The sequence below is a fragment of the Enhydra lutris genome, unplaced genomic scaffold (genome assembly GCF_002288905.1).
Source record: "Enhydra lutris kenyoni isolate GAN:26980312 unplaced genomic scaffold, ASM228890v2 scaffoldscaffold9, whole genome shotgun sequence".
Taxonomy (NCBI): domain Eukaryota; kingdom Metazoa; phylum Chordata; class Mammalia; order Carnivora; family Mustelidae; genus Enhydra; species Enhydra lutris.
The window spans coordinates 38,430,792-38,443,191 of record NW_019154093.1 but is presented as its reverse complement, the minus strand read 5'-3'; the positions used below and the strand labels follow the sequence as shown (position 1 = coordinate 38,443,191).

General features: G+C 34.1%; 1 protein-coding gene across 1 annotated transcript in view; it reads left to right on the top strand.

Annotated features, from left to right (window-relative positions):
- LOC111143189 (prostaglandin E receptor 3) overlaps positions 1-10,181 on the top strand; it is a 186,404-nt gene extending 176,223 nt beyond the window's left edge. The window contains exon 4 of the mRNA XM_022496718.1: positions 10,013-10,181. Coding sequence (XP_022352426.1) covers positions 10,013-10,181 — 169 coding nt within the window. The remainder of the gene's footprint in view (positions 1-10,012) is intronic.
- The last annotated feature ends 2,219 nt before the right edge of the window (positions 10,182-12,400 follow it).

Here is a 12,400-nt window from a genome sequence, read left to right as displayed (position 1 = left end):
CATGAAAAATTAATGGTCTTGATCACACGATTGTGTATTTAATTAATAGTTTTTATTGACCTTGGCCTTCTTTGCTTTGTTTTTCCTTTAAAACAACATAATCAAATTGAAGTTTTTTATGGTCTACTATGATGTCTTTAGAGGTCAGAGTCATATGTAGGTTAAATTCTTGAAGGCCACTTACAAACCTAACTTCATAATATTGGCAACTCAAACATGACTAAGCCTCAGTTTCCTCCTGCGTAAAATGAGTATAATAATAGCAGTGCTTGTTTCATACATTATAGGTAATCTTCTGTATATCTTGACTCTCCAGTTGTGGTCTATATAGAGATGTGAAAGTCTTAAAAACCCATACATGTTCACTGATGACTTAAACACTAGCTTCTACTTTTTACCATTATGTACTATGTTTTATCTGTTTCTTGCTAATTGCCAGATATTGTGAACATCTGATAATATAATGCTAATATAATGCCAAGTAATTATAGTGCCAAGCATAACTGCAAATCTTGCAACAGAAGCAAAGTTTCATGAAATCGATGAAAATAAAATCACATAATTTCTAAACACACATGTAAAGCCATTGATAAATTAATTTAAGAAGAGAAAGTTAGCAGACTGGGCTTCTTAAAGATACTGAATGGAATATGAGAATAAATAGTTAAATCCCTCTAACATTTATCACAAAAAATGACCATATTTATAATCATGTTGCAAAAAGTTTTTAAAAGAATGTTATTTTATATCATGATTCATTTTTTTTAATGCTCAAAGTTAATTATTTAGTTTCTTCTTTGCTTTTTCTAAGAAGTAACTTATGGAGGCAATGAGCAAGAGGATGAAATTCAGTATGAGAATAGGAAATCTCACACAGAAAGTGCCATAGGGCAGGCCAAGGTCAAGGAGAAGAAGCCAAGAATGCTTGGTCTCAGCTCTGCCTCAGGTCAACTCTGGCAGTGCTGTTTATCAGCCACGTGAGAAAGCAAAGAAGATGCAGTATAGATACACACAATGGAATATTACTCACCCATCAAAAGAATGAAATCTTGCCATTTACAATGACATGGGTAGAATTAGAGTATATTATGCTATAGGAAATAAGTCAGAGAAAGACAAACATCATATGATTTCACTTATACATGGAATTTAAGAAACAAAACAGATGAACATAAGGGAAAGGAAGGAAAAATAAAATAAGATGAAAATTGAGAAGGAGACAAACCATAAGAGAACGGGAGCTCTAGGAAACAAACAGGGTTGCTGGAGGGATGGGATAATTGGGTGAAAGGGCATTAAGGAGAGCACTTATTGTGATGAACACTGGGTGTTATATGCAACTGATGAATCACTTTGTTCCACCTCTGAAACTAATTTAAAAATTTAAGAAAAGAAAAAAAAAAGCAGTGGAGAATGACACAAAGATTGCTTGTCTGACTGGGTATGTTTGATATCTAGTAATTTCTTAAAATTTCAACCTAAGCAACTATTCAAATACAAAAAACAAATAAACCAGTAATTTCAAAATTCCAATAGAACTTCAGTAAACATTAATTTCACTTATTTCTATAGCATTTTACAACAAATACAGGTAATTTCATTACTTTTTTCAATCTATTAATAACTCTGTGAATGAGCTAAAACAGGTATTATTTCTTTTGTACTGTTGAAAAAGCAAAAGTGGGCCAGGTCCACTCACATAGTCAGAGATAGGACACAGGCTCCCTGACTCCAGGACGTAATGTACATTATTAAAATAATAACAAGTAAGGATGTTTTATTATGTCCCTTCTCTTTCCCCAGTAATACTAAATTCTTTACATTTTAGTTCTGATTCTCATTACAATCTTTGCTAGATAGATTTTGTTGCTTTCAATTTACAGGTAAGAAATCTGAGATTCAAAAAGATTAAATAAACTAGCCCACAGTCACTGGTAAACATATCTTCCCACCTCCATCCCTTTCCCTATCTCATCCCTTTCTTTTGGAAAGTCTGTCTGAGAAAAAAGTGGTTATTTTAAACCCTCCAGTTTACGTCTCAGTTATAATTACTGGTACACTTGAGACATGAAATTTAAAAGTGATATACAGATTTCCCCTTTGTTCTCTTTTTCCATATACTTTCCCTTTCTGTATACTTTTCTATATACATATAAAGCAATGAAATGACCAAAAACCATGCTTCACTGAAAAAAAAAAAAGAATCTTCAATTTATATAAATCTCTAAACTCAATAGGTCAGGTCACTGCCTCTATCAACCCCATTTTACCAATTGAGATGTGAACTATAAAGAGATTCAGTGAACTTTCTCAGGTCACAGAATTCAAAGTCCACTGAGAAAATGTACCAGCTGTTTTTGCACCATTCATTTTTTAATGGCTATCTTTGATCTAAGCAGATGGTAGTACAAATATAAAATTTTGTTTAATAAAGCATAAACAATGAATCTTAGAACACTAAAAAATAAAATTAAATTAAAATAAAGTGATACATCAGCAGAAATTATTGTCAGGAAACTCTAGATTGAATTTATGCGTTATAAGTGACCATTTACATCTACTTACAGCAGCTCCAGTCATAGATTGTTTGTGAAGGGTTTTTCATATGAGTGATATAAATTAAATAAATGAAACAAGGCAATGAATATGTACATACTTTAGGTTATATTAAAGTTGAAGCAAAACAAACATATTCTATTAGCTGAAGTCTAAAAATAAATAACCTATATGGAAATTTTGGAATGGAATCTGTTGGCTTCATAAAGAGATTCTGATATCTTTTTTCTTTTTAAATTAGAAAAATTAATACTGTCCACTATTAAGCAATACCCAAAAAAAAATAGTTATATTTCACACTACATTCTTAGAGGGATCTTTATAACTTACTATAATTATTTTAGAATACAAAATTCTAAAATGACCCTATAATGTCTCAGTCAAGTTTCAGGACCAAAAGTCTCTCATTCAAAGGTGATGCATTTGTTAATTAAAATTGTAAAGCTAGATGGCATTTTTCTAGGAAGTGCAAAATAATAATAACAACTGAAGTTTTGTATTCTCTTTTATTTCACATGTTCATACTAAAATCAGCAAATGTAGAGAGCAATTTATAAATGCATGCACTAATCTGTAAGTGGCCTCAAGAAAGAAAGCTGTTCCCAGGGAAAAGAAGTCTTTAGGATTATTCAAAAGCAAATGAATTATCAATGTATTTTCATATTTTGACAGTAAACTTCTATTGTGTCAGTCACTATGTTGACACAGAGATATGACACATCATAAGAAAATATCCCATGTTATTCTTCAACTCTGCATGAATCTCAAATCGATGAATCCTATCTCCTTTTCATTGTCTAGCCCCCATGTCCTTACACCTCTCCTTGAGTCACTAAAATTCTCTGGTGGTGGCGGGTGGGTAGAGTGGCACCTGGCTGGCTCAGTCAGGGAGCATGCAACTCTTGGTCTTGGCATTATGAATTTGAGCCCCACGTTGGGTGTAGAGATGACTTAAAATTAAAATCTTAAAAAATAAACAAATAAAACTCTTTGGTCAGTCATTATAATCATGTCCTTACATATGTTCTTGACTTTTCCCTGACTGGTTTCATTCCATGCTTAGCAGAAGTAGAGGGAGGGCAGATTACACAGGGGTAAGCATTTGTCAAAAATTATGAAATTGTACACTTGAGAGTTATGCATTTCACTGCATGTAATTTTACCAAAAACTTTAAACAAATACTGAACTTCAGTTAATAGGTTGGCTTTTTGCAATGATTTGGGTTAGCAATATTAAAACTTGCTTAAACAAATAAGTAAATATATTAAAAGCAAAGGGAGTAGTATTTTAAGGGGAAGTTAAAAATATGGAAAGAAGAAACATTGGTATTGCATTGAAATGGAAAATATCAATATAAACTAATGATTTTTAATATTTACCTATCTAGCTAAATAAATTTAGAAGTGATTATAGATACAGCCATACATGTGTATGTAGATATATATGTACATATACTAGACATGTTCACTGAGATTATCTAAGAGTTATGATAGCACTGAACACACCTAGAACGCAGATCTTGATTTCTTTTAATCAAGGAACCTAGATTTCTTTATTTTTTAATATTTTATTTATTTATTTGACATAGAGATAGAGATAGAGCACAAGTAGGCATACAGGCAGGCAGAAGGAGAGGGAGAAGCAGGCTTCCCACTGAGCAGAGAGCCAGATGTGAGGCTTGATCTGGGGACCCTGAGATCATGACCTGAGCCAAAGGCAGCCACTTAACCAACAGAGTCACCCAGGTGCCCTAAGGAGCCTAGACTTTTTCTTTCTTTTTTTTAAAGATTTTATTTATTTATTTATTTATTTATTTATTTATCAGAATGAGAGAGAGAGCAAGCGAGCACACAAGCAGGCAGAGTGGCAGGCAGAGGCAGAGAGAGAAGCAGGCTCCCAGCCAATTAAGGAGCCGGATGTGGGACTTGATCCTAGGAACCTGGGATCATGACCTGAGCCTGGATCATGACCAGGATCATGACCTGCTTAACCTGCTAAGCCACCCAGGCATCCTGGAACCTAGACTTCTTAAAGAATAAATTGATTCCAGGGTTGTATCAGATAGAAAAATATACTATAAAGAATATTATTGTGAAAATTGATGAATACACTTTGAATTTGATAGCAGTGTTTATCAATATCATTTTTCCTAGTTTTGTTAATAGTACTGTAGTTATGTGAGAGAATTCTTTTGTTTTTTTTTTTTTTTTTAAGATTTATTTATTTAGTTTGAGAGAGAAAGAGAAAGAGAGCACATGCACGAGTGTGGGGAGGGGCAGAGAGAGAATCTTTCAAGCCAGACTCCGTGCTGAGCGTGAATCATGATGCAGGGCTTGATCCCACAACCCAGGAGATCGTGACCTGAGTGGAAACCAGGAAGAGTCAGATGTTCTACCAACTGAGCCACCCAGGTGCCACCATCCATTTTTTTTAATGATTTATTTATTTATCTTGACAGAGAGCAAGAAAGAGAGAATGCCTTTGTTTTTAGAAATTATTCATGGAACTAGTTAGTGGTAAAGGGTCACAAAGGTCTCCAGTGTACTGTCAAACAGTTTAAAAAATCTATCAAGAGAATGCAAATGACAAAACTAATTGTGAGAAATGTAAACAATTAGTTAATGTAAATAAAATTATTCCTTTTATTTTTCACTTTGCTGTATGTTTGAGATTATATCAAACCAAATGGTTAAAGAATACCTTCAATGGCTTCTTGTGTCAGTCAGTATAAGACTCCATTTCAAAAATGGCCAAAAAGTGCCCACATTATCTCGTGTACCCTCATTACCTCGCTGATATCATTTCTTTCATTGCTTTCTCTTTCAATGTTTTATCCTCAGATGTCCTTGCTACATGACTATATTTCAAGATGTCCTTGTTACCTCCCTCATCTCTTTTAAATCTATGCAAATTCTCACCCTCTCAGTTGGATCATCCTATTTACCATTTCATCGTGCCCATTCCCCACCCAACCTCCACACTCTTGATCTTCTTCATCCTGCTTTCCTTTTTTCCATGGCACATGCTACATTCTAACATCCATATGACACATATATCTTATTTCCATCTTGTCTCCACTCTCCAGAATGCAAATTTCACAGACAGAAGTTTTGCCTGATGCCTTTCGTGATCTACCCCAAGACCTAGGACAGTACCAGGCACTCTATGAATATTTTTTAAATAGAAGAATGACTGCTATCATATTATCTTTGGGAAACATATACTCTTGATTATTAATCTTTAAGGGTATTTTTTCTTTATAGTTCCTGGCTCACTGTAAATGTCTATTAGGTATTAATATTTATGGTCATGTTAAAGCAATGTTGTTTTACCTGTTTTTGAAGTAGATACATAATTTAAATAATTTAAAAGTTTAGAGATAGTGCTTAGGAAGATCATCAGAGTCTATCAAGGACTCATCATCTACTAAGTAAGTTCTAAAATCTGGATCTAGGTCTGGAAATTAGGGACTGGCTCACTAATCAAAACTCATAAGATACTGGTGACAATGCCAATTTAAAGAATTATACTGAGAAAAAGAGTTGCCACAGTATCAGTGTTTGAATCTTTTTCTCAGCTTATTTTCTCAAAGAACTTGACATGAAGTCCAATAGATAAGTGCAAAGTCACTTCTTTTTGTGGAGTCAGAACAAAAGGAATGAATTAGTCAAATTATGTTTGCCTAGAGCATACATTTTTCTGTGTAGGTTTAGAGAGTCAAAGAATACAGTACTGGGAAATCCACTCCTCTGCTCAGGGCATTTTCTCACTTCATGATGTTGAAATGGTAAGTATTAAAATTGGGTTTGGAGCACTCCCCTTCTTGAGCTTTCACATCAATAATCAGTTCACACATTTCTTCCTTTATTTCAGCACATATCTAAGCCACAGGGAAGCCCTGTTGTTACTGGTTTCCAAAGGAAATCACTTTGTTCTTTGAAGATGACTTGTCAGGTGGCTAATCTCAGTCACTACATGCTGAATTCATTAGTTTAGGTTTTAGAGTTGGTTTAAGATGGTTCCTCCTCTACAACTCATGTCTCTTAATGTCTTGATTTAGATGACAAAGGTATGTTTACTCACAGCTACATAATGCTTAGTCAAATTTAAAAAAAAATGCCAGGACAAGGTTAAATTTCATGAAGTTCTAAAATCTCTCTGGATGTCTTGTTTTGGACCACAATGGAGTAGATGCCCTTCTCCCTATTTCTTCCCCTAAGTGCAGGCAGAAGTTCCGGATATGACCTATAAAACAAACATAAGGAGACTGTGAGGTAAAGAGAAGAAGGCTGACCAACTGTGGACCTGGAAACCCAGGAAAGATCATGATGACCCGTTCTCCGGGTTGCCTTTTTGACTCCCATATCCTGGACTAGAGAAGACATATCTGGAAAAAAAAAAAAATAAATGGAAACTGACAAATAAGAGCCCTCATAAAATCCAATTCTTTCTAGCAAAGGACAAAGAAAGGGGCAGCTTAGCAAGATGAAAAGTTTTTAGATAATAAGTGCCCTACTGCAGAAGTGCACTGTGGAACGAAATGCAGCTCTATTTCCATGGCTGTCAGCAAAGGCTGAGTGGGGATCCTAGATTTCTACCCTTCCCAAGTATGGTGAGAGAGAAGACAGATTGGGAGAGGGGCCTCTCATCCTCATCCAGCAGTAGCAAGCCTCTTCTGGTAGTGTCAGTGGAAGTCTCCTGGGAACCTGGACTCCCGTCCCTACCTGGAACCACCCCCTCATCTCCACAGAAGTGGTATCAGAGGAGGCCAATTGGGGAACTGTTGCTACCAGTCAGCAGGAAAACAGTTTCCTTCTTGCAGTGTCAGTGGAAAGTATAATATTTTTCTGATGTGGACCTCAATGTATGTAGAGGAAGTATTTAAGACGATTATAAGTAAAAAAATAAAGGTAAAGAAACTTAAACGGAGGTAAGATTTCTACATTTGATATTGGAAGATGGAAGAGTATGACTTGGCATTTTGAAACTGGTAAATAAAAGGAAAAAAAAAAGAAAAAGAAAAAGTGTTCTTCATTTGATCCTGACGCTAGATGATCTTTGTGGCAATGGGAGACCTCTATATCTTGAACGCAGTACTGGTTATGGTATGGTACAAAGATACAATGGTTACAAATGGTAAAATGATACAGAACTATATGCAACATTGTAGCAATACAAATTTCCTGTTTTTGACATTGTACTATAGTTAATGCATGATGTAACCATTAGGACAAAGTAGCTGTTAAGGACTTTACATTAGAGCAACTTTTTATAAATCTATAATTATTTCAAAATACATAGAAAGTAATAAACTTTTAAAAAGATTTTTATAGGTCATATTCAGAAACTTCTCCTACCATGAAAAAACATAAGGAGCAAGCAATAAAGAGTTGGTGTAAAATCATAGGACAGATTTCCCCAGTAATTTGGGAGGGGGGGCGATTGATAGTCATTTATAACCTAACTGATTCAGGGAATGCAATTTTGTTTTGATGTTGATGTTATTATCAATTTTTGCTTTTTCTTGTTAAATTTGAGTACAGTTGACACACAATGTTACATTAGTTTCGGGTATACAATTTAGTGACTTGACAAGTTTATACATTATGTTAACCACAAGTGTAGCTACCATCTGTTCCCTTACATTGCTAATATATCATTTGATTTCTTCCTTTTATGTAGTCAGTAATAACACTGTGCAAAACTCATGAGTCATCTTGCCTGGACCATTAATATAGCTAACAAGTTTTTAGCATTTCCTAAAGAAAAGGTCATTTATCAGCTTTAGCTATCAGGGCATAGCAGTAGATACCTTAGAAGGCTGCAAGCATTTTTTTTTTTTTTAAGATTTTGTTTATTTATTTTGACAGAGAGAGCAAGAGAGACAAGCAGAGGGACAGTAGAGGGAGAGGGAGAAGCAGGCTCCCAGCCCAGCAGAGAGCACGATGCCGAGCTGATTCCAGGATCCTGGGATCATGACCTGAGCCTAAGACTGACGCTTAACCAGGCGCCCCTGTTTGTTTTATTCCTCTTTCAAGAAAATGAAAGTATTGTTGTTGCTCTTCAGATATAGGAGTCCTTTCTGTATTCTGAATATAATTCCAGATATATTATTTACAAATATTTTCTCCCATCTGAAGATTGCCTTTCACTTTGTTGACCATTTTCTTTGATATACAAAAGTTTTGAAATCTGATAGAGTCACACTTATCTATTTTTGCTTCTGACTTCTGGTGTCATACCAAAAACCCATTGCCAAATTCAATGCCATGAAGCTTTTCCCATTTTCTTCTAGAAGTTTTATGGTTTTATGTCTTATACCTAGGTCTTTAATCCATTTTTACTTAATTTTTGGTATATGGTCTAAGGCAAGGATCTAAGTTCATTCTTTTGCATGCGATTATCCAGTTTTCCCAATTCCATTTGTTGAAGAGACTGTTCTTTCCTCCATTGGCACTTTCATTGCAGAACATTTGCCCATATGTAAAAGGGTTTATTTCTGGGCTCCCTGTTCTATGCCATTGGTCTAGACATCTATTTTTATGTCAGTACCACATTGTGTTTCAATTAATGTAGCTTTGTATAAATTAACCTATTTTTTAAAAAAATGTTGTTTCCATTTTTTCTTCTTTATGCATTTTACAGCAAATATCAGGCAACATAATTTTACCCCTATATGATTCAATATAAATCTCTAAAAATTGTGGACATTATCCTTTTAAAAAGTATTAATATCACATAATAAAATTGGCAATATTTCTTTGCTATCATCTCATACCGAGTCAAAATCAAATTATGAGTGGTCTGGAAAATGTGTCCATTGATTTGTTTGAATCAGGATCCAAACAAGGTCCCCACTTTCATCTTATAAGTCTCTTTTGATTCAGAGAAGTCCTTTTCCTTCTTTTCCCCTCAGATATTGACTTGTAGAAACTGGATTAGTTGTTCTATAGAATGTCTTACATTCTGGATTTCTCTGTTTACTTCCTTGTTCTGTCATTTAGCTTGTAATGGAAGTTAACTGGTGGCTTAATTTTATGGTCACTTAACTATAAACTGAATTTAGCTCAGACCTTCAATTTTTTTTTTCATACCTATGTGCAGTTTTCTTAATTCACTTGCAAACTGGAGACTGGGGACATTTCCAAGGTGTACTGGCCATTTTCAGCTATGTCTTCCCATGTTTGCACCTGGAATATGTAGGGTCTTCTCTTAGAGCTGAATATTTGTTGGCAAATTTTAAAACCCTGGTTTGTGGAGTACACAGGTGGTCCCCATTCATTTCTCACTACTCTTACCATCCAACTTTGATCATGTTCTTGTTCTGCTGCTGTAGGTGATTTATTACATTGTGTTTATAATCTGAAGTTTACAGAAATATTTCTTTCTAGTTTTATTTAGATGTTGTCAATGGAGTTTTCATTTGCTATCCTAATTTCTTTGTTTATTTTTCAGGAGGAATTTTATGGAGATTAAAAATCAAGCATGCTGCCAAGATCACATCGCTGGAAGTTCCTCAACTTTCTTTTTATTAAGGAGAGAAAATATCACAGAAAAACTGTACCTCCTAACCCATTCCCCTTCACTTTCCCCCCTATGCCCACTCATCCAGAAGCTGGTATGACCTGTTTCCATGCATGTTTTTGTACTTTTACTACGTATATATGCATCCATTAAATTTGTATCCTCTTGTTTTATGAGTTTAGAGTATTTACATACATGTTTTCATATTATATGTATGACTCACTACTTGGTTTTCTTCACTCAAAATTGTATTTCTTGGGATTTATCCATATTGAAACATGAAACTCTAGATCATTAATTTTAACTGCTGTAGAGTATCCCATAATTTGAAGAAAGCATAATTTGTCAGTTCCCTGACAAGAGAAAATTATTTTATTTCACTATAATAAGCTGCACTGAAAAAAAAAAAATCACCAGTGTACATGTTAGCTTGTGCACATCAGCATGAGTTTCTCTCAGACAGATGCCTAGGAGGGAAAGTGCCGGTCAGAGGGCATATGCATCTTCTTATATTCACATGTGTAAGAGTTTCCTCCATGTGTATATATACTAACATTTGTGATACTTTAGCTTTTTATGTCCTTATAAGCATGAAATAGTATCTCATTATTAATTTATTTTACATTTTCCTGATTGAAATGTGAGGTTGAGAATTTTTGTTACTGATGATTTGGTTTTCTTCTGTGTCTGGCCTGTTTTTAAAATTGACAATTTCCCCTGGGTTATATGTCAATTTATTACTGATTTGCAAGGGTCTTAAAAATATCCTCTGGATAAAAATCCTTTTCTGGTGTTTATTAAATGCAATGGATTCTTTTAACTCCTCTGTAAATCTTCTTTCTCTCCTCTCTCTTGTTCTTTATATTTCTACCTCTACCCCTGTCTCTAGCTCAAAAAACTTCTCTTCCTACAGCCCAGACATTTGTCCATGAAAACATCTTGGGAAACAGACCACATACCAATCTTTTCATTTTCCCATCTTTCTCAAACCTATGACCACCATTTACTTCATCTTGGAATATCCTTTCTTTCTGAAGCACTGCCATTCATGTAAACAGATACTAAGAGTAGAAGAGTTCTGCCTTTATGGACAACCTATTTGTCAGTTATAATCAGAATCTGTATATTAGTTTAAGTTCAACTGGTGTTTTTCCCTTTTCTAGCATGTCTCTTACCCTTTTCTTTATTTGCAACCTTCCCTATCCCTGTCTTTATCAGGATTTTGCAAGTCATTATTCAAAAGTTAGGTGTGCAGTGGATATGGATTAGTAGGCATTTCATCTATATAGATGATAGGAAAAAGAAAAATAAAGCCAAATTGTTTTGTAAGCCTAGCCATACATTGATATGATAATTTGATGTTATGGCAAAATAAAAGTTAAGATATAATGTCAGTATATCTAAATGGGTAGATGTCAAAATGAATTTAGAAAAAAAAAGGAAAGTTTCTAGAATATACTATATTGTCACCACACACAAAACTGGTGTTAATGAATAAATTCCTCTGGAAGATTATGTAAGTTTGTGAGTCTAAAACAATGTTATTTTGAATATTGGTATCTAGTTAATATAATTTCTTGATGTGAAATATATGGACTAAAGATTTCTTTATTATGTTTTGCTCCTCTGTCTCTCCCTATGGCTTCTCTCTTAGCAGAGACTAGAGAAATAAAGGCACATGTAAATGTTTAGAGTTATTTATTTGGATTCCAATTTAAATTTTCCATTATTTTTCTTTCATTTTTAAACATAGGCATCTGTTTGGTTTCATGAGAAAAGCCCCCAGTTTTTTTGTCTTCTTACTGAAGTTCTTGAAATGGAAGTAATATTTTAACATTTGTAATAATAAACCAAAGAAGATGATAACATCCAAGAGTAAGTAGGCATTTCATCATCTAGAATAATTATTTTTAACGGGAAGATGCATTAGACAAATAATACTAAGGGTTTTAATTATAATAATTATAACTGGAAGAAATAGCTGGCCTGGGATAATATACCTAGTCCAAGTTTGTATCCAATATAATTTTTAAATCTAAAACAGAATTATAACCCAAAATTAATATTTAGGTTCTAACTAATGAGTCAGATTTGAAGACAAAAAATAGTAGCATGTAATGTTGAAATTGTTCAAAAATAGGAGTGCTTTCATTTAAAAAATTACATTATTCAGAGTTCCAGGCCCCTAAGTTATTTTAATAGAACAAATTATCTTGGAGGAAGGCTCATAAACTCTCCACTGTTCATTAGTTTACACCTGCACCTTGGGAAAGTTTGTTTAAGAAACTGATTCTTAATTTAGCTCAAAAAAGTCAGTGC